This window comes from Terrapene carolina, unplaced genomic scaffold (assembly GCF_002925995.2).
Source record: "Terrapene carolina triunguis isolate 2854851 unplaced genomic scaffold, T_m_triunguis-2.0 Scaffold22, whole genome shotgun sequence".
NCBI classification, from domain to species: domain Eukaryota; kingdom Metazoa; phylum Chordata; order Testudines; family Emydidae; genus Terrapene; species Terrapene triunguis.
In genome coordinates this window covers 16,243,320-16,266,686 of record NW_020664373.1, presented here as the reverse complement: position 1 = coordinate 16,266,686, position 23,367 = coordinate 16,243,320, and the positions used below count along the sequence as shown (strand labels likewise).

General features: G+C 44.3%; 1 protein-coding gene across 1 annotated transcript in view; it reads right to left on the bottom strand.

Moving 5' to 3' along the window:
- LOC113406044 (pyruvate dehydrogenase (acetyl-transferring) kinase isozyme 3, mitochondrial) overlaps positions 1–23,367 on the bottom strand; it is an 87,412-nt gene that overhangs the window by 47,250 nt on the left and 16,795 nt on the right. The window contains exon 2 of the mRNA XM_026648208.2: positions 7,111–7,252. Coding sequence (XP_026503993.1) covers positions 7,111–7,252 — 142 coding nt within the window. The remainder of the gene's footprint in view (positions 1–7,110; positions 7,253–23,367) is intronic.

Here is a 23,367-nt window from a genome sequence, read left to right as displayed (position 1 = left end):
CAGACTTATGCCTTATCTTTACTTAGATTATATACTCTTTAGTATGGAGTTAGTGTCTCTTGTTTGGACTACCCCTATGACAGTGGGGCCCCGGGGCACTACTGTAAAACAAATAAATAATGTAAATTACCATTAACTATTGCACTACTGATTGGCAGACTTGTTGCTAATTAGCAAGTAGACAGATTAATCAAAAAATGACTAACGCATCACATGACTTATTTATTTTGTCAAATGTTGTTTAGTTTTACTTGTTTGATAAAACCTGGCAGCATATTAATAAATACAACGTAGTATCTTGTTAAAATAATAATATTTTAGAATTACATCTGCTGACAAATTTTGCTGAAGTAAGAAAAGACTATGATTTGGGGAGGGGAGTTGGCATTTTATAAAGTGCGCCATTTAGCTAAATGTAGATTAGTAAAGTTCTGCTGTACAAAATTCAGAAACATCTTTGAATAATGCTTATAAACAAACAGTTACTCACTTTCTCATAACTGTTCTTCTTTGAGATATGCTGCATACATCCATTCCACTGTATGTGTCTGTGCGTCTTGTGCACCAGTGCCTAAGTTTTCCCTAGCGGTACACGTAGGGGCAGCCATGCCCACGCTTTGGCTTCCCTCATGATCCAAGCCAAGGGTATAGAGGATGGAGCCATGCTGCCCATCCTTGAATTCCTTCGTACTGGAATCCAGATGATAGACTGTGGTGCGCTGGAGAAGGAGGAAGGGTTGTGTACTGGACATATGCAACACATCTCAAACAACATCCTCATGAGAAGGTGAGTTTTTTCTTCGAGTGACTGCATATGTCCATTACTCTTCAGGTGACTCCTAAGCTGTTTTCAGTGGAAATGGGTCTAGCAGTCTCATCGGAAGAGGGACTGCAGGACCGCTTTCTCCACATTTGTGTCTTCCTTTGCTGTGGCAGTAACTGCATAGGCTCTCTCAATTCTATCTAGAGCAGGGATAACTGATGAAAGAGAAACCATATGGAACTTTAATTTTTGTATGTATCTGCTAGGTCCAAAGGTATAGAATGGATCTGACAACCCTTCTGGCTCTGGGTATTAGGAAATACTGGGAGAAAAAACCCTGATCTGCTGTTGAGGAGATATCTCCTCTACAGCTCCCAAAGAATGTACAGATTGCACTTCTTGCCTTAGTATAGTATTTGGAGATGGGTCCGTGAAAAAGAACTGGGAGGGAGGCAGAAGAGAGGGATACAAAGAAACTGCAAGGTATATCCCAATATCATGGTGTTTAGCACCCATTTGTCTCAGGTGATAATCTGCCACACACTTAGGAAATGGGATAACTGGCTCCCAAAGGGAGGGAAAGGGCCAGAAAGATCCAAGCTTATAGGTATGCTGTCCCTGACTAAGACATAAAACAGGCGGCTTAAAGGCCTGTGGCTGACCGGATAAAGTGACTGAAGAGGCAGAAGGTGGTGAGGCCTCCTTCTTTGTGACCTTTGTTTTCACCTAGAATGGTCAGGTTGTCTGTAGGGATAGCCTGAGCTGGAAATGAGGACGATATTTTGTCCTCTTTGTGGCCAGTGTGCATAGGCCTAGGCTCTTTAAGGGTATGTCTACATAGCAATTAAACACTTGAGGCTGGCCTGTGTCATCTGACTAAGACTCGGACTGCAGGGCTGTAAAACTGTGGTGCAGTCTTTGGGTTTGTGCTGGAGCCCAGGCTCTGGGACCCTCGGGTACATCTGCAGGAATCCCCGAAGACCGCAACCACAAGGAATGGTGCAGTTACTGATGTCACCATGACCTTCGCTGCAGAATCTGTGGTAGGTAAGGAAGACTGCAAAGTAGATCAAGAAACCAGACAACTTTCCACCAAGAGGCACTGAAACTCTTCCTTGGAGCCATCAGGCAATTTATTTACAAATCTAGACACTGCCTCCGAATTTGAATAGTCATACCGAGCCAAGAGGGTCTGGTGTTTGGCAATGTGAAGTTGTAACCCTGCAGTTGAATAAATCTCTCTCCCAAAAAGCTCCAGCTTTTTTACATACTTTTCTTTTGGGATAGCCTTAGGTCTACCTCAAAAGTGTCCTTCATTCACTGCAGCCACTACCAGTGAAACTGGGGTAGTGTGAATAAAAATCTGTTCCAACCCCTGGGATGGAACCTGGCATTTGCCCTCTGTGAGCTTAGCCATTGGTGGAACAGATGAGTGGGTTTGCCAGAGCGATCCGGTTGACTGCTTTATCACCTCATTCATAGGAAGAGCTACTTTCCCTGCAGTAGCCGGGTGCAATATGTCTGTACGCTTATGCAGATTCTCCTCCATCATCTCCATCTAAATTCCAAGATCTACAGCCATTCTTTTCAGGATCTCTTGGTAGCTTTAAAAGTCATCTGGAGGATGGAGGAAGCTTCCAGTACCATAATCTCATCCAGTGACAAGGATAATGTAATCAGAGGAGGCAAGGCAGAACCCTCACGAGGCTGATCTTGCACCACTGAGGTAGACAGCTGGTCCAAGGAAGGGTCCAGAAATTTGGTATCCAGAAGCTGTTTGGTACCAAGTACTAGCAGTCTCTCAATACGGGGTAGGGAAGCCTTCCTTCTCATGATCTGCTTCTATGACGAAGAGGAGATGTCCATCTCGATGCTAGAGGCATCCCCACAGGCACCCAATAGGGCCAATGAGGGAACTGATACGGCATCAGAAGACAATTGTGCCTAGACCAAGCCTACCAATCCTTCAGTCTGCTCATGTCAGAATACCTTCTGTGAAAGTGGGAATGGGTTCTGGAGGAAACCCTGGACTCTCTGAAGTAGGAGACATGGACCCACTTTGGACTCCAACAGGGAGTAACAGTACTCCTAAGGCCAAGATGGTGCGGTACCAGGCGACATCCTCGGATACTGGGATTGGGATCTATGTTAAGACTGTAATACCAGGGGTAGCATCAGAGGCTTCCCAGCTATTGGTACTGTGTGTTGAGGTAAAGCAGGTACTAGGAGCCTAGACACTGTCAATGAAAAAATCATTGAGGATGGTACCAGTCTTGAGACTGGTGAGGCTGTAACAGACTCCAACATCGGTACCGAAGACTGCGCAAATTGTGACAGTTCTGGCAGAGGACCTTTGCCTTGAATCAGCAGTGAGAGTGGTACCAAAAGGCACAGCAAATCCTTCACGGCCACACAGATCTCTGGTATTGTCAGCACTGAAATGGATGGTAGTCATTGCTGCTTACAGTGGGACAATCTACTGTCATCACCAATGAAACAGCCAGTCTTGACAGACCAGGGCAGGTCAATCCTGTGAGAGCCACAGTGGGCCAGTACTGGAGAGCGGTGAGCCTAGGGACATGCTCTACCTTCAGTAATGGAGTGGCCTTCCACTGCTGAGGAGTCCCCACACTGAGGACTTCGAAGAAGTTGATGCCATCTTCTTCTTAAGCTTCAGACAGGAGTGGTCCAAGCTCTTATGCTTTCTAGAGGACAGCCCCAGCGGAGGGGATCTCCTATAATTTCTGTCTGTTGGCAAGGCTGGGGGAGCATGACTAGAATGAGTGGTTAAAGAGCTCCCATGAGCCAAGTGAGTGGTTCTGATGCTGGGCAAAGAGCACCCTCTATGAGACTGTATCTAAAAGATTAGATCTCTCTCTGCTTCTTTGTTCTGTATTTGAAGCAGTGGCAGATCAGACACCTGTAGTACTCAAGTAACCTCACCCAAGTATTTTGAACAATGAGAGTTCAGGTCACTAACGGGCATTGCCTTATGACAGGGAGAGCAGGGCTTTTTACCAGAACACCTTGGCACAAGCTTTTCAAGTACCTGATGAGGCCCAGAAAGACTCACATAAAGAAAGTAAAATAAGGTTTAAAAACAAGAATAAAAGGAATAAAGAAAGAAAACCACCAAGAGAGGCAATAGCAAGTATCCCTAGTAAAAGTTAACTATAAAAAATATTGTTCACAGAGGAATGTTTTTTTTACTGTAAAGCACTGAAATTCTCTGGCCACTGATCACGGATGGTAAGAAAGAACTGAAGAATAGGCAGGATGGCCCTTTATACCAGGGGTGGCCAAACTTACTGACCCTCCAGATTGCATATGACAGAAGTTTGAGAGCTGGGGCAGGCATGCCGGGGCTTGGGGTTTCAGCCCCACAGGAGGCACCTGACAGGGCTCTGGGCTTCAGCCCTGCGTGGAAAGGGATCTCGGGACTTCAGCTCTGCAGGAGGCGCCTGCCGGGGCTCAGGGCTTCAGCCCTGCACGGATGGGATCTTGGGATTTCAGGCTCACAGGAGGCACCTGCCAGGGCTTGGGGCTTCAGCCCTGTGAATAGTGCCTGCCTGGGCTCAGGGCTTCAGCCCCGTTCCTGCTGAAGCACCGAGCCCCAGAAGGCATGCCCTACAGTCCTGAAGCCCTGAGACCTCCCTCCCTGCTGGGAGGAAGACAGAGGCGACATGGGGGGGAGGGACACACACCTGGGTCACGTGCCTTCTGAGAGTTTTGCCAGGGTTTGATTGCCCCACTCCGTCACAAGGTGCTGCTGGGTCCCCTCCTCCCTGCATGGCAGTTGCTGAAGCCAGCAAGCTGGGAGCTGCGGCCAAGGGGAGAGGCAGCGGCAAACAGCTGGGAGCTGCAGGGAAAGCCACGGCTTTTGCTGCTACCTCTCCTTATGGAGCTAAAGCAGTGGCTCCCCCCTGCAGCTCCCAGCTGTTTGCCACTGGCTCTCCACATGCAGCTAACATCCGGGAGCTGCAGGGAGGGGTCAGTGAGGCTAAGACCGGGGGTATCCTGACAGGGCATGGCTCAAGCTGTTGGAGGGGAGGGGGATAATCTTTAAATTGTGCCCTCCCCTCCCCCCAGCAGGCACCTGTCGTCTCTAGCAGAAGCCCCTAGCTCCACCACCCCACCGCAGGGCACAAACCCTGGGCTCCCCACACTCCACGAGCTGCACTTTAACAGTACAAATGCCATAACTACACAGCCACGTTAATGCACTGCTGCGGCAGCGCTTTAACGTTGCTAGTGAAGACATACCCCAGTGTGATCAAACAGAAGTTTACTTTTCTTGCTCGTTTGGTATATCTTATGGGAGATAACCTCCAGTTTTGGGGTATATCTGCCTTATTTCTCAGCAGTTTGTCCTGAATTTGGTATTCTCAGTTATGTCCCACAAAGGCACGGTTACACTTGTGAAAAATTCACAGGTAGATGGATTTATGACGATTTGAAAGTATTAGACAATATTTAAAATATGACATTTAGAAGGTGATTAATTTCAGGTATAATCAATTTTGTCCAAGATTCTTCATCAATAAATTTTTTAAGTGACCTGTTAAGACGCTTGAATTTCAGCCAGGAAAAAAAAAAAAAAAAAAAAAAGATTTATTCTTCTGACATTAATGAGTTAGTAAATTTGGCCTTATACAAGTAAATATTTTTCTTTTTAAATAACATCTGATTGCCAAAACAAAATATTTGAGAGAGAAACATAACAGAAACATCATTTGAGGAAATACAAAAATCAATATCTTTTAACAACGCTTTAGAGTCAACATTTATACGACATGGAAATACAACACTGAAAATATTTGTTGCGATTTCTCACAATCAAATCTTATCTGTTACAAGTCCAAACCACATGTATTTCTATTTTCTCAAAAAACAGCTTTCTTTCTGATCTATTATTTCACACATCGTGTTATTAAACAGAAGATCAAGAACTTAATCTTCCTAAAATGAATCTATTACAATAACAAATAAATGTAATACATTCCTCTAATCATGGACTTCAAATGTCATTTCCTGAACCATTACAAAAACTCCATCTGTGAGTTTAGCAATCAGTTAGACCTCTGAGTCATCTTGAAGACACTGGTGATTCATTAATATGCTGACAATAAAAGACTGTTGTTCTTCAAGATGTGTTGCTCTGACTTGCGCGCCGGCTGTGCCGGGGACAGCTTATCCGATGCGGCTTGGGAGGAACAGTGGGAGTACGGAACTGGTACAACAGGTACACCCCAGGGGTTCCAGTACTGCCACTGAACAGGCCATTGCCCCTACCTTCACACCGCTGCCACAGGAGCCACGCTGGTCTCTTGGGCCGGTGGCGATTTGCTTTTTATAGGTGAGGGGCTGAACTCCCCTTAGGCTTGGACCTCGGCCCTTCTGGTGACCAGGGCAGAGCCATCGATGCCATAGTGCCTGCCCGAGGAGTGGTACTGGGGAGCCGGAGACCGGTGCAGCGACCAGGAACGATTCCACACCAGGGGTAATCGATGCCTAGAGAAATTCCGCAGAGTATGCAAAGGTATTTTTACATAAATTTTGTGGATTAATTCTCAAACATGAACAGCATGAAGAGCTGTGCCTTGTGGCAGAACTTGTTCAGAGCCCTATGAATGTAACCAAGGAAGAAGTTTACAGACCTTTGCTCAATTTACAAGTAAAGTAGAGATAAATGTCAGTGAGTAGATGCCAGAATTTGGTATTAACACTAATACAAATCAGCTGAGAGGATAGGATGAATAGTTTGTCGCAGGCCAACTGGACAAACTACAGAGTTTTGCAGTCCAAGGGACCATCTGAATTAAAGTTTTAAAAACACAAGCTATGAGAGCAGAAAAAGCTTAAATCAGTTTTCAAATGTTTTGATGAGGGGATAGCTGGAGAAAGAAGAAACATTTTAAATGTGCAGGGACTTATTTCTTCTGATGAGAGAATCCATGACAGCTACAATTAAATTAGGTTGATGTTTAGTCTTCCCTTTAAAAATGAAGCAGGCCTTGTAGCAGCTACTGATTTAGAACTCTAAAATCTTTCACTGAAATCACTCATGCACAGAATTTCTGGGCTCCTACTCAAAAAACCAATTTATGGAGTCCCCATTCTACCTCTGAAAATTGTATCAGAGTATTTGTTTAGTATCAGACAGCAGAAAATGAGGCCTCATTTGTATATGTATAATAGTTCAACGGGGAAAAAATGTTATAAAAATAAATTATTCAAATTAGAGAACTGGATAATAAGATTCATTTTCACATGTAAAACTTTTAAATACATTTACAGTAGCAGAAATATACTGATTTCTTAATTTCTTTCTCATTCTCCATACTTACCAACTCTGAACTAGCCCAACTGAAGGCCTGTTTAGCAAGTTATCAGGCAGCAAATTGACTTCTCTCATGGTATTAGCTAGCCGCACAGGAAGTTCTTTCCGTAGGAACATGTATGATGTTTTCTCACATGCATTATCACGTCCTGTTAGAAAAAATAAAGAATTCTATTGCAATAGACTATGGTTTAGAATTTGCAGCTCTAGAATGAAATAAATGTTACTGTTAGAAAACAAAGACCAATTAAAGTACCCTTAAGTCTGGTCCCCCTTTGATCCCTCCAGTTCCCTTCTCACTCTTCAGGACACCACATTTATCTTTACCTCTCTAGCTCCTTCCCCATGTCCATCTGTCAGTACCTCTTTCAAACCCCTTTCCTTCATTTCATATCTTCAGGTTGCACCTGCCTTAAAAGGTTCTGTTCCCAATTCATTCTTCCAAGCTCTACCCAATCGCTGTTTGTCTCTAGTGCTCAAAACCACTACCCCAGCCACACTCACATGACAGAAAAAAAAACTTACTACAAAAGAAAAATAATTTACAGTAATTTTCTCCAATATCAGGAGGCTTTTTTCCTATTGCTTTTGTTGTAGAAGCAATTCCATAATAATTGTACTTCTACAATGCTCTTTTCTACAATACTAGCACTTCTGTTCTAGAAAAGCTACTAATATTGTAGAATCATTTTTGATACAAGGATTACTTAGATTCACTTTTAAAATGAGTATTAAATAAACTTGCCTATGCAAGATAAAATACCTACTAACTCTTTTCAGCACTATTACTACTTCATCAAGAGTTATAATCCCACATTTGGGACTGTGGAGACTCTGTAAACAAAACTACTCAAGATAGTTAAGTCCCAGGCAGACTGCCAAGAGCTACAAAAGGATCTTTCAAAACTGGGTGACTGGGCAACAAAATGGCAGAAGAAACTCGGTGTTGATAAATTCAAAGTAATGCACATTGGAAAACATAATCCCAGCTATACATATAAAATGATGGGGTCTAAATTAGCTGTTACCACTCAAGAAAGAGATCTTGGGAGTCATTGTGGATAGTTCTCTGAAAACATCCACGCAATGTGCAGTGGCAGTCAAAAATGCGAACAGAATGCTGGGAATCATTAAGAAAGGGATAGATAATAAGACAGAAAATATTATATTGTCTCTATATAAATCCATGGTACGTCCACATCTTGAATACTGTGTGTAGATGTGGTCACCGCATCTCAAAAAAGATATATTGGAATTGGAAAAAGTTCAGAAAAGGGCAACAAAAATGATTAGGGGTATGGAACGGCTTCCGTATGAAGAGAGATTAATAAGACTTGGACTTTTCAGCTTGGAAAAGAGACGACTAAAGGGGGATATGATTGAGGTCTGTAAAATCATGACTGGTGTGGAGAAAGTAAATAAGGACGTGCTATTTACTCCTCATAACACAAGAACTAGGGATCACCAAATGAAATTAATAGGCAGCAGGTTTAAAAACAAACAAAAAGGAAGTATTTCTTCACACAATGGGACTGTCCCTATAAAATCGGGACATCTGGTCACCCTAATTCTCTTCATTTCTAAGGTGAATTTTTAAAACTGTCATACTTAAAGACATTGCTTTGGAAACTATTTATATTCTGTGCTTCCAAAGTCAAAGTTTAGTTAACATTGCTATAAAAATTGCCTTTTGCATTCTAATAGCATTACTAAATAGGGAAAGCAAAATAAAATTAGGCCCTGGTCCACCAAAAAAGTTGACTCTGTAGCTACTGGCCTACAAAATCTTTGTGCCATAGCTGGAGAAACCTATGAGCAAATTATTTCTGAATGGCAGCATTCTGTGCATCCTTTCCCCCATACTTACAATGGCAGTTGTGAACAGCCAGACTGTCATACCAGTATATGGCAACTTGGCTTCTGAGAGGGCTTTTCCAAGAATATTCAGCAGCCATCCAAAGAGGAGGCATAGTCAACATAGCCTGTTAACTTCTAAAGAGGTTGGAAAGGGGAGTGAGCTAACATGTTCTTTCTAGCTGTCATTTCTGTTCATCTAGTCAACTATAAAAGAGCAAGAAGAGGACAACAGGGCTCAAGTATTTAAGGGGAGAAGAAAAAAAAAAAAAGATTCTCCAGTAGTCAGGTGAAACCAACAAGTCTTGCCAAGAAACTTTCAATCCTCGCCCCCAAACATATCTCTCCTACGAATGGATTTTGTTGGGCATGGGGAGCAAGCAATTGTGAAGAGGACTGACTGAAAAAGAGAGACTGGCACAGCTAATTCATTTCAGGAGCAAGACATTTTCCAAGAATTGGATAATGTTATTCTGCCATTTTGCTAGAGTTAACTAAAGTTAATTTACCACTTCCTTAGTGATTACAAGTAAGAATAGGGTGTGATGGGGTGTCCACCCCACTCGAGGCCTAAAGGTGTAAATTATGCCAATTAACCTTAGGCTGCACCTGGAGGAAACCTAGGGAGTGCTATGGCCTAATTGCAGATGAAGTCCAACTGGAGAGAGGATCTGGGCAGGGTCTATAAAGAGAGGAAGTTGGCAGGCTGCAGGAGGAAACCTGCAGTTGCACTCCCTGATACAAGGGGGAAAGAGCAAGAAGCTGCAAGGACAGAGTAGGAAGCAGTTCAGGGAAGGAGTAGTAAGGACTAGGAGAGTAAAAGTCCAGAGCTGCTGGATTGAGGGTCCCTGGACAGGAACCTGGTGTAAAGGGTGGGCCCCGGTTCCCCTACCAGGAGAAGCACAGACTAGGCAGTGGGGAAAGAAGCACTGGGGGAGAAGCACAGACCAGGCAGTGGGGAAAGAAGCACTGGGGGAGAAGCACAGACCAGGCAGTGGGGAGAGGACCGCCTGGGACAGTTTGCCTGCAATACCCTGGAAGGGGGAAGAATTTAAAGGGGACTTGGCCCAAGGGCTAAGCTATGAAGAGGACAATGCTGCGGGTATGTCTACACTGGAAACTCGCTTTGAAGTGCGAGTGTGGTAGCGCACGAGCGCTGGGAGAGAGCTTTCCCAGCGTTCCTGGTAATCCACCTCCACAAGGGGATTAGCTCCTAGCGCCGGGAGATAAAATGTTTTTATATTTTTCTGCAGTTTTGGTGGGGGTTAGTCTTTTTAAACCATTTGGTGAAAGTGACACACCTTTACAAAATATTTTGGTCAAACAAATCTACATTTTTTGCTGCAAAAATTTATCAAAATGTCACCCCACTTTACTACTTATCTTTCACTAAAATTCAGCTTGTGCCTTTTCAGCTGTATTCTCTAAGGCAGTGGTGGGCAACTTGTGGTCCGTGGGCCGCATGCGGCCCATCAGGGTAATCCGCTGACGGGCTGCAAGATGGTTTGTTTACATTGACCATCTGCAGGCACAGCCGCCCATAGCTCCCAGTGGCCGTGGTTTGCCGTTCCCAGCCAAAGGGAGCTGCGGGAAGCGGCGGCCAGCATGTCCCTGCAGGCCGCTCCGCTTCCCACAGCTCCCATTGGCCAGGCACAGCAAACGGCCAGTGGGAGCTGCGGGCGGCCGTGCCTGTGGACAGTCAATGTAAACAAACCGTCACGCGGGCAGCCAGCGGATTACCCTGACAGGCTGTGTCTGGTCCACAGGCCACAGGTTGCCCACCACTGCTCTAAGGCCATGTCTACTCTACCACTTTTGTCCATAGGCGCGGACTCCGTGGGAAAACCATGGAAAAAAATTAGTGGGTGCTTTGCACCCACCGGCAGCCAAACTCCCCTCACCTCCCGCCCCACCTCCTTCCCCCTCCCCCCCCCGAGAGCCCCACGTCCCCGCTCCTCCACTTACCTACCTCCCAGCGCTTCCCGCCGCCAAATAGCTGTTTGGTGGTGCTTAGGACTTTCCAGGAGGGAGGGGGGAGGAGTGGGGATGTGGCGCGCTCAGGGGAGGAGGCAGAGAAGAGGCAGGGCAGAGGCGGGGTCAAGCACCCACCGGGAACAGTGGAAGTCGGCGCCTATGCTTTTGTCGATAAAACTTATGTCGCTCAGGGGTGTGGGGAAAAAAAAAAAAAACCCCACCCCTGAGTGATGTAAGTTACATGGACAGAAACGCGGATGTGGACAGTGCTATGTCAGCGGGAGAGCTACCACTCATGGAGGCAGTTTTATTATGCCGACGGGAGAGTTCTCTCCTGTCAGCATGGAGAGGCTACATGAGCGATCTTACAGCAGCCCAGCTGCATCAGTACAGCTGTACCACTGTAAGCTTTCTAGCGCAAACATGGCCTAAGGAAATTGAAATTTCCTTTGAGTTTCCACTTTAATCTTAAAATGTATCATTTTACTAGATTCCCATTGTGTGAATAAACAAAAGCATTCATTGGAGACATCTGTGTCAAAATATATACACAGGTATTTGAAAGCATTGGCGATGCTTACGGACACTATCCTTCACTGCAGAGCTTAGTTGAGTGATTAGGTCTTTGACTCAGTGACTATGCCTATTTTCAGATTTCCCACCCTTCCCCAGGAGTAGAAAATTCTATGGCAATATCCAAACAGACTAGGTAGGCTCAGAGACCTGTGTTTTACTTGTCATGGGCTATAAGTATTTCACTATAGGCAAAAGAGAAATTGAAAGTGTCTTTTGTGACTATGACCAACACAACTGCCTCAAAAATGAACAAAAAATACAAGGTACTGATTAAGATACGTTCAGGCAGCCCAAGAAAGGTTAAAAGCATTGCTATGCATATAATAACTAAGATTTGCAATTTGAAAACCCCTCAAGCACATTGCAACTGGCACAATCAAGGTCACACTTTAAGGCAGTCCCATTATAATCAGTTGAACAGCACAGCATTCAACATCTGTTCACAGATAATGTACATTGGTAAGACAGCGCCCAATCAGGTTTAAAACAAGCATTTGAAGCTTTTTTGGTGTGCTCATTTAAGGCATGTCAATCAATGGACTGTTATGTTCTATTGGCATCAGTAATTATTGTTTTAAGGCTCAATCCTGCAAATACTTAATATTATTTTACTCACATGCGTTTCTTGCAGGATGTGCCCCTTCAGTTACACATAAGTAAATATTGAAAATGTTGTATTAGTCAGCAACTGCTAGACACCGAAGGAACTAATTATGAAACTGTATAGTTGCTTTCAATAAAACGCACTGATAATTAAGGCTGCGTGTCGGTCACAAAGTCACAGGTTCCATGACTTTCTGGGACTTGTGTGACTTCTGCAGTAACCGGTGCAGCTGACCCCGGGGCAGCCCCGGGGCCAGCCACACCGGCTGCTACTTGGTCGTTGCCCCGGAGCAGCTGGTCCCGAGCGTTGCCCCGGAGCAGTAGTCCGGGAGCAGCAGCGGCACCCCGAGCCACCCTCCCACCTGGAGTAGCAGTAGTCAGCGCTGCCGGTCCCCCCTCCCCAGCAGCGGCGGTGGCAGCGAAGGGGGGGGGGCAGAGTGCCTCCCAGTAGCAGCGGTGGCACCCCTGGCCGACCCCCCCTCCCTGGCAGCGGTGACGCCCCGGAGCACCCCTCCCCTCACCAAGCAGCAGCATCCCTGGGGTCCCAGAGCACATTGCGCCGGAGCGCCCCTCCCCCGCAGCACCTAAGATTTAGCTAGGGGTATTTTTAGTCAAAGTCATGGACAGGTCACTGGGCCATGACTTTTTGGTTATTGCCTGTGACCTGTCCATGACTTTTGCAAAAAATACCCGTGATTAAATCATAGCCTTACTGATGATATACAATAGAAGTCTTATTTTGTCATGTACTTTATTATATTTTAAAAATCTTAGCATTTTGGACCCCATGTAACCACCTGGTAATGGTTTTCTTTGTGTAGCTACTTCGAAAAATTCCTGAAGAAAATTGGAAGTAAGGGGCAGGAGTCTTATTTGTCAATGAAATGACAGATTTGGCCCTCAACCCATAGATTTCTGGTCACCCTAAGGGGACAGAACGATTTTCATGTAGTCCCAGGATTTCTGCAGAGTTTCCTTGACTCCCACCTACAGTCTCAGCAGTTGGGCTGCCATGCATCAAAAGCCATCCTCAAAAAGGAATGGGAAGGTAGGGAAAGAGAAAAGAGGAATTACTGCTCATCTGACCAGCACTAACTGAAATCCACACACATGCAGGAAGCATGCCATGTCCAGGGGTTGATCTTTAGCAGTTCCTTTTCCCATCCAGAGCTGCAAAAAGGACATCCCACTTGGGCTATGTCTACACTACCGCAGTAAGTCGATCTATGCTATGCAACTCCAGCTACATGAATAATGTACTTTAGGTCGAGTTACCGCGGGGGGGTCGACGGGAGAAAATCTCCCGTCAACTTACCTTACTCTTCTCATCGGGGGTAGAGTACAGGGGTCGACTGGAAAGCGATCTGCTGTCAATTTGGCGGGTCTTCACTAGACCCGCTAAACCGACTGCCGGTGGATCGATCCCAGAGCGTCAATCCCGGCTGTAGTGTAGATCTGCCCTAAGTCTGGGGCAATGGAAGAACACAGCTGAGCCATTAATCTTTCCTCACCATGGATTTGGCCCCTAATTTAGACCATATTTTGTTACCTTCAATTCTGTGAAGCAGAGGATAGGATATGGTCCATTATTTTAGGGAATTACTTCTTAATGCAGATATAAAACACTTTTCACAATCAAGATTGCCCAAGGTGCTTCCCAGGAACCATCATTTATTAAATTTCACAACCTTTTTAACATGTTCAAACTAAAACCAACCTTTGAAAATGAAATTTCTGAACTTATTGTAGTGTTCTTCAAACTTTTTGTTATGCTGATCAATTTTTTCTTTAAAAAAGTATCATATGTCCTGTCTCCTACAAGTATGAAGTGTTTTTATGGTTTTATTTTTACCACTACAGTTTAGTCAATACACATACTTCAGGTCAGATTTTAGTACCAGTTATTCTGGTGTAAATATAGTGCTCTATGAGCATCAACAGAGTAACTTTGAAATTACATTGGTGTGGTTGAGATTGGAATCGGACCCTAAATTTATAAAGCATTTATAAAGCAGCCTCTTCCAAGGCACAACACTATAATATAGATGTATAATATATAACAAAGACATACTACCATGCTTTTAAGATTTTGCATGAAAGGAATAAATAGCAGAGGAAAGGGATGTCCAATGAAGAAAAAGCCAGGCATCGGGAGGAAATATTTTAAACATGAGGGCCAACAGTGATCATACTTTATATTTTCCCAAAATGTGTTTTTTTAACATTTTTTAATTGAATTTTGTAAAAGAGTTGAAGACTTGGCAGATTTCAAGGGGGAACAAATTACAATGGTATAGAAAGGTAAACCACATGGTACTATAAACATAGCTCTTGTTATAAATTACTACTCAACAGCCTGCTGTTTTCATACTTCAAGTAATACATCACAAATACAGCTTTATGTTGTCTTGTTAAATTATATGAAATTAAAAAGCACGTATAGCTCTGAGGAGTCATGAATTCCTGCCTAGAAGATGCTAAATTACAAGATATCAAATTCTGCTGAAGTGTGATAAGTAGAAATGTGATTGAAGAAAAAACAGAACAGAATCTGAAAGTCACTATTATGGATAAAAGAAGGGCTGCATCCTAAAAATATATTCACTTAAGTAGTTCCCACAATGAAAGTGGAACTACTGACAGAGTGGTTGGGAATTTTTCAAACCGGTTTTCGCATTGGACAATACCAATTCATCAACACAAACCTTTTGTAGAAACAGGTTTCTGAGATCCAGGAGGGAAATTCTGGTGAGAGTCTCTAGAATAGCCAACAGGCCCAGGTTCAAGTCCCAGCTCTGCAATTCTACCTTATCCCAGATGAACACCTGAACTACCAGGTTATTGGCTATCTGGCATAGGGGTCATTCATTGGGCAAAAGAGAGAATGACTCTATAGCCTGGTGGTTAGGGCACATACCTGGGATGTGGGAGCACGGACTTGAACCTGGGCTTCCCACATCCCCGGCGAGTATCCTGACCACAAGGCTATTGGATGGGTAAATCTCTCTCTCTCTCCCTCACCCAAACCTCCCGATGCAGAATGGAAAAGATTTTTGAAATCTCAAAGTTTTGCAGGACAGAAGAACCGTTTCCCATCCAGCTCTAACTCAGATGAATAAAGAGCTTAACTGTTTGCAGAAATGGGACCTAAAAGGAAGAAAGCCTCAGGTTTAGGTGCTCAAAAGCTGTGGGATCCACACAGCCTTGTGCTTGTGCACAGACAAGTGCTATATCTGATACTAAGGGAGGGAAAGAGTACACAAATATTCAAGTAGGGAGTTATGACAGCTGGTACATGGCTTGTTAGTGCTTTTTACCAAAATAAATTAAAAAGGTAATACCGTGATCTGTACCAAATTCTTACTTTGGTATTAAATCCATACCTAGCCACCATTGCCTCAACTGTAGGTTATTAATCCTAGCCTCACATTTCTTGTTTGGTATTTTAACCCTGGCCTTTTCATTTTTTAGATTTTTTTATTTTTACTCTTTTTTGTTTGTTTGTTTGTTTAAGATTTATAAATTTAAACTCTTCCCTTTTTATTTTTAATTCTTGTCTGTATTTTTAAATTATTTTTAGCTTTCACCTTTTCATCTATGTTTATTTTGTAGAAGCTTAACTAGTTTGTATTCAAGTGAATACAAGTGAGTTACCCTCAAACTCTTAACCAGATTTTATTTTCTCTAAGTGATGGATGTACCTTCTTTGAAATATTATTAAACATGTTCCTTAATAAGCAAGAATTTTTGTACAGAATTGAAAGTCACAAGCTGAGTTAGAAATATGTATATATGTAAATATAATGTAACTTAACAACCACAAATAAAATGAAACCTGACTTTTTTCAACAGAACAACAAACAGATTCCAATGTATTGAATAATGTATTTGTATTAATTAATCTCCTCTTCAGTGGAATTCAGTCTGCTGAAGAAGCATACACCTTTCTCATACTGACTGATTCTGGTTCTCCATGGTGATAACGCTTTCATCTCGGTGGTGGGTTTTTTTGGTGACAAATAGTTAAGTACTGAGAACCCCCCCAAGTTTTAGTCACATGTCTATTGATTAAGCACAATGGAATTGTAACATCTAAAGTTGTTGGTTCAAGACTTTTCTTTTAAAGTTACTCACTCTTTAAAAACACTGAACCCCCATGGCTACTTTAACTTACACTGGGCACATTTTGGCCCCAAATCTGAAGGTCAGGTAAGTGGTACAAAACCACATTTGCTCCCCACCCAGAGTCTGTGTCTCCCTTCACCAGCTATAGCTCAGTATGGAAGTCCTAAGTCTTCTGACCCAGTCAGAGGCCAGGACATTATTCAGTTAGACATTTCAACTATTTTTTTTAAATTATTTTTAGCTTTAACCTTTTTAATCTATGTCTATTTTATAAGGGCATAACTAATTGGTATGCAAGTGAATACAAGTGAGTTATCCTCAAAACTCTTAATAAAAGGCCAGATTTTATGTATACCAGACAAAAATGTTAAGAGCCCACTAAAAAAATTGAATATTTTTGGGAGGGAGAACATTCTTTCGGCAGCTTTTTAGTCCAGAAGTGTCAGTTTTATAAAGATTTTTAAATACCATTTCAGATGTAGTCAACCGAACATATTCAAGAATCTGCTGTAGAAAAAAAGGTTTCAAGATTGTACATCAGAAATGCAACATATTAAATGTGTTTTTACAGATCCCTGCATGTTTAATTAAGAGTCTGAATAAAACACTGTGCAGACATCCCTACTGAGGAATTAGTAAATGGTTTGCATGACGGTTGCAGCTCCTGTAGAGAATGTAGAGTGGTGAGATAACAGTGTTGTGAATTCAGCACTTCCGCTCTTAAAATGTCCCCTCATTCCAGGTACTTATAGTGTCCCAATCAAAATTTATACTGAGCAACTTGATAAACACATTTGCTGTACAGAGGGGATGTGAAAGAGGGATTGGGGGTGGGGGGAGAATTTAGATTTTATACATGCACAAGATAAGCAGAGCAGCTTGTTTTGGCTATGTTCTGGATTCTCTTCATCACACTTGGCAACAAAAAACACAATGCATTTCCTTTAGAAAACTATTGGAAAGAAACCATCAGAAGAAAATCTGCTAAAAAGAAAGCAACTTCCTAAAGAACAGTGACTCTTAAAACCATGCAGCCAAGAAGGAAAGCTAGAACTACTGCAACCGGTTTACTGAGCCTCAGGCACTGAAAGATACTATAACAAAGAGTCTGGATTTTTATATAAGATTATATACTTTATTAGGTGTGTAGGCACAACTGAAAGCAAAACAAAGATTAATACTAGCTAGCTACAAAATGTAATAGCTATAAACATTCTGTGCCAAATTCAGTTCTGGTGTAAAAAGGTACAACTCCACTGGCATCTGTGTGAAATGGGTCTATGTCATAGAACTGACTTTAGCCTGCTCACTTCTAGCTAAAATGACATTTACAATAGTAATTAAAAATTATTTAAAAAACACTTTCAGAAGAAAGTTAGAAAACACAACCAGAATTAGAAACCTGAGAACTTGGGTGTATACCAGTTTCACTGGAACCTGGATAATTTACTTCCAAATGGCCGATCTACTTAGCCCTTCACTAGCTAATGATTCAGTTTTCTCAAGTGGTCAAGATACTACCTATATACAATGTTTACAGAAACATTTTACCCTCCAAGGAGTATTATTTCCTGAGCAAATCTATGGCATCATAACAAAATTCAACTGTTTGTTGGAGCTGCAGGTAAATGGAATGTGCTGATGTCCGAATTATATACATTCATCTTCTCTGATTACTCCCAAGTGCTCTTCATGAAGCAACAACATTTTGTTTAATTCCATTTGAAAGAAAGAACAATAAGACCAAACAGTACTTTATCCAGAAAAATTCTTGGTGGGCAAAGTGGACCAGCTTTTTTAGTTCAGAGCTTGGAACAGGCTTCCATGTTTGTTGAGAACAGGGACAGATTAAAGCAATATGAAATCCTAATCATGTTCCACATGATCCCACCCCAGCAACAAGGCCCTGAACCTCTTCAAGGTGACACTGGCAGGGGCCAGCAAAACCAGAGCAGTTTGCTGAGCTGGTTGGGAGACCAGCAACATTCCTCTTTGGGCAGACTGGGACTCCCTTGGAGATTGGACAACACTATGAACAAAGAATCATAGGGCTGGAAGGGACCTTGAGAGGTCATCTAGTCCAGTCCTCTGCATTCATGGCAGGACTAAGTATTATTTAGACCAGTGGTTCCCAAACTTGTTCCGCCGCTTGTGCAGGGAAAGCCCCTGGCGGCCCGGGCCGGGTTGTGTACCTGCCACGTCCGCAGGTTCGGCTGATCGCGGCTCCCAGGGGCCGCGGGTCGCTGCTCCGGGCCAATGGGAGCTGCTGGAAGCAGTGGCTCAGCCCGCGCCGCTTCCAGCAGCTCACATTGTCCCAGAGGGGCGAACCGCAGCCACTGGGAGCCGCGATCGGCCGAACTTGCAGACGTGGCAGGTACACAACCTGGCCTGGCCCGCCAGGGGCTTTCCCTGCACAAGCGGCGGAACAAGTTTGGGAACCACTTGTCATAGAAATTCCTGTCCGCTCCAGCTGAGGAATAAGGAGAGACGGACACAGCTAATCAAGCAAGGAGCCCCGGGAGGGGCGATCCGTTTATTTCAATTGCAATTGGGTTCGACCTCATAAGTCAGCAAGAACAAAGAAAACACACCAAAGCATTATATGCAGCTGCTTATGATAATTTATCGCTCTATGATTGGCCAAAATTTGCTATCATTACCATACATAATTAGCAAGCTACGTGTATCTGCCCCTCTTATGACCCCTTATTGTTCATTTACTTGCCCCCTCCTCCTTGCTTATTTTGCAAACGAAGCAGTTAGTTATCTACAGGACGCAGGCACAGAAAGTTCCATTGTCTCCAGGTTTGGAGTTTGGCTACATTTCCTCTCGAAGGAACTTCCTGAGTTAAGACAACCCATAGCTGATGTTTTCCCTTCTTCTTTCTCCCACGGGTACGTGACAAATTTGCCCCCTGGCAGTTAAGTAGAATAATTTTATATCACACTGATCTAGACCATTCCTGACAGGTGTTTGTCTAACCTGCTCTTAAATATCTCCAATGATGGAAATTCCACAACCTCCCTAGGCAATGTCTTCCAGTGCTTAATCACCCTGAGAGTTAGGAATTTTTTCCTAATGTCCAACCTAAATCTCCCTGCAATTTAAGCCCACTGCTTCTTGTCCTATCCTCAGAGGTTACGAAAAACAATTATTCTCCCTCCTCCTTCTAACAGTCTTTTACATACTTGAAAACTGTTATGCCCCCCCTCAGTCTTCTCTTTTAAACAAACCCAAATTTTTTCAATCTTCCCTCATAGGTCATGTTTTCTAGACCTTTAATCATTTTTGTTGCTCTTCTCTGGACTCCCTCCAATTTGTCCACATCCTTCCTGAAATGTGGCGCCCAGAACTGGACACAATACACCAGTTGAGGCTTAATCAGCACAGAATAGAGAGGAAGAATTACTTCTCATGTCTTGCTTACAACACTCCTGCTAATACATCCCAGAATAATGTTTGCTTTTTTTGCAACAGCATTACGCTGTTGACTCATATTTAGCTTGTGATCCACTAATACCCCCAGATCCCATTCTGCAGTACTCCTTCCTAGGCAGTCATTTCCCATTTTGTATGTGTGCAACTGATTGTTCCGTCCTAAATGGAGTACTTTGCATTTGTCTTTATTGAATTTCATCCTATTTACTGCAGACCATTTCTCCAGTTTGTCCAGATCATTTTGAGTTTTAAGCCTATCCTCCAAAGCACTTGCAACCCCTCCCAGCCTGGTATCGTCCGCAAACTTTATAAGTCTACTCTCTATATCAGTGGTTCTCAAAGCCGGTCAGCCGCTTGTTCAGGGAAAGCCCCTGGCGGGCCAGGCTGGCTTGTTTACCTGCCACATCCGCAGGTTCGGCCAATCGCGGCTCCCACTGGCCGCGGTTCGCCGCTCCAGGCCAATGGGGACTGCAGGAAGCGGCACGGGCCAAGGGATGTGCTGGCCGCGGCTTCTCGCAGCCCCCACTGGCCTGGAGCAGCAAACTGCAGCCAGTGGGAGACGCGATCGGCCGAACCTGCAGACGCGGTAGGTAAACAAACCGGCCCAGCCCGCCAGGGGCTTTCCCTGAACAAGCGGGGGACCAGCTTTGAGAACCACTGCTCTATACCATTATCTACATCATTAATGAAGATATTGAACAGAACCGGACCCAGAACTGATCCCCATGAGACCCTACTCGTTATGTCCTTCCAGCATAACTGTGAACCACTAATAACTACTCTCTAGGAACAGTTTTCCAACCAGTTTTGCACCCATATTATATTAGCTCCATCTAGGTTGCATTTCCTTAGTTTGTTTATGAGAAGGTCATGCGAGACAGTATCAAAAGCTTTACTAAAGTCAAGATCTACCATGTCTACCACTTCCCCCCTATCCACAAGGCTTGTTATCCTGTCAAAGAAAGCTATCAGGTTGGTTTGACACGATTAGTTCTTTACAAATCCATGCTGACTGTTACTTTCAACTTATTATCTTCTAGATATTTGCCAACTGATTGCTTAATTATTTGCTCCGTTATCTTTCCGGGTAAAGAAGTTAAGCTGACTGGTCTGTAATTCCCTGGGTTGTCCTTATTTCCCTTTTTATAGATTGGCACTATATTTGCCCTTTTCCAGTCTTCTGGAATCTCTCCCGTCTTCCATGACTTTTCAAAGAATCACTAATGGCTCAGATATCTCCTCAGTCAGCTCCTTGAGTATTCTAGGATGCATTTCATCAGGCCCTGGTGACTTGAAGACATCTAATTTATATAAGTAATTTTTAATGTGTTCTTTCCCTATTTTAGCCTCTTCTGAACCTACCTCATTTTCACTGGTATTCAATATGTGAGACGTCCAACCACCACCACCGCCGCCGCCTAGAACCTGGCGTTCAGGGGTGGGGAGGATCCTTGCTGACAACCCTTCATGCAAATCTATGATCCCACGAAAGCATACACTATAAAAAAAAAATGGAAGCTCAGATTTTGAGCTATCAAGTAACTCCAGGAACTCAATCTCCAGGCACACGCTTATGGGTCTTATGCCTTTATCCAGCACTAGTTGAGAATAAAGATGTCGAGGGGAAGGGGTAAAAAAGCCACACTTGCAACCCTTAGAACAGTCTGCATACCTGCAAACATTCAAAACACCACATCTTCATGTGTTTTTAAAACATGCTTAACTATTTCAGAGCAAAATTTCTTCAAATCAAAGAATATGTTCTTCGTTCAGGAATATATACCCATGCAAAGTTTGAAACAAAGCTTAGTTGTTAAAGTACGAAAGATAATTAATAAAAACAGCTGGAAAATAATTTTTATTCCTATTCAGATAATTCAGTGGCCAAATGGATATTTTAAACTTCTTGGCGCACATACACACAAAATCTCTTATGGTTTGAGGGAATATATGAACAGTTTCAGCTCAAAAGGTAACCTCAGGAAGTTATAACCAACTTAAAAGTGTATTTAGCAATGGAAACGTCTCACCACAATTAGAGACAATAGTGGTATCCAGAATTAATATAATTGTGGTATGCAGAATTCTTCCCTGGCTGTCTAAAGAGTGAAACATTTGGGAAAACAAGTAGTTGGGAACTGAAATGTTATGATGGGAGCTTGTCCATTTCTCATAAAATGGCTCACAAAATGAAAACGTTTGATAAACCACTAAACTAGCCCTTCACATCAGAGCATCAAGATAACCACATCTATACAATGCACAAACAATAATGCAAGAGGTTTTTTTAGGTTCTAATGTTTGCACTTCGACATTTTTTGCTACTAGACAAATTTGTCATGATAAAATACATATGTCAATTTTGCAGATGTTTTGGGAGTCAATCATGCACAGGTCAACCTCATCAAAAACAGGACTGGGGAAGTCATACTTGTATTACCCACATTTTTCCTTCTTTATTGTAAAGATGTTCAAGACAAGGTGCACTTTTTCCAATAGAACAACATTCTACAGCAAGGAGTCTTAATCACCGTGATGGACAGAAGAAAAGTACTACATAATATTCCTAACTGGGAGAAGGAAGAAAGCGGAATTACTAGGCAGCTACATTCCCTCTAAGGCAGGGGTCTCAAACACACGGCCCGCGGGGCTCTTGCGTGTGGCCCGCCAAGCTCCCCGCCCCCCCACCCCTCTGCCTACCCGCAGGATTGCCCCCTGTGGCGTTGCGAGCCCCGCCCCGCTCTCTGAAGCAGCTGGCAGCATGCCCCTTTGGGCCGGGGGGAGGCAGGGGGAAGGAGGCAGAGGGCTCCTGCATTGCCTCCTTCCAGGCACTGCCCCCCGCAGCTCCCATTGGCCAGGAACAGGGAACCACGGCCAACGGGAGCTTCGTGGGAGGTACCTGGAGGAGCGGCAAGAGCAGCGCACGCACAGAACCCTGAGCGCCCCCCTCCAGGGGCTGCAGGGACATGGTTCCAGCTGCTTCCTGGAACGGAGCAGTGCGGAGCCGGGGGCCAGGGCAGGTAGGCAGGGAGCCTGCCCTGGCCCCGGTGCGCACCGCTGCCACCCCAGAGCCGCTCTAGGTAAGCGGTGCCGGGCTGGAGCTCGCACCCTGCACCCCTCCTGCACCCCAACTCCCTGCCCTGAGCCCCCTGCCACATCCCACACCCCTTCTGCACCCCAACCCCCTGCCCTGAGCCCCCTGCCACATCCCACACCCCTCCTGCACCCCAACTCCCTGCCACATTCCACACCCCAACTCCCTGCCCTGAGCTCCCTGCCACATCCCACACCGCTCCTGCATCCCAACCCCCTGCCCTGAGCCGCCTGCCACACAGAGCCGTAACTAGATATTTTTGTGCCCGAGGCAAGGGAGAGGGGCGGCACGTCCAGCGGCAATTCGGCGGCGGGTCCCTCAGTCTCTCTCGGAGGGAAGGACCTGGAGCCGAATTGCCACAGAAGAATGAATGAAGCAGCGGCGGTAGAGCTGCCGCCGAAGCGCCACCGCTGGAGAGACTTTCTGCACCCCTCAGCTTTGCGCGCCCGAGGCAAGTGCCTCACTCGCCTCGCCTTTGTTACTGCACTGCTGCCACATCCCACACCCCTTCTGCACCCCAATCCCCTGCCCTGAGCCCCTTGCCACATCCCCCACCCCTCCTGCACCCCAACCCCCTGCCCTGAGCCCCCTGCCACATC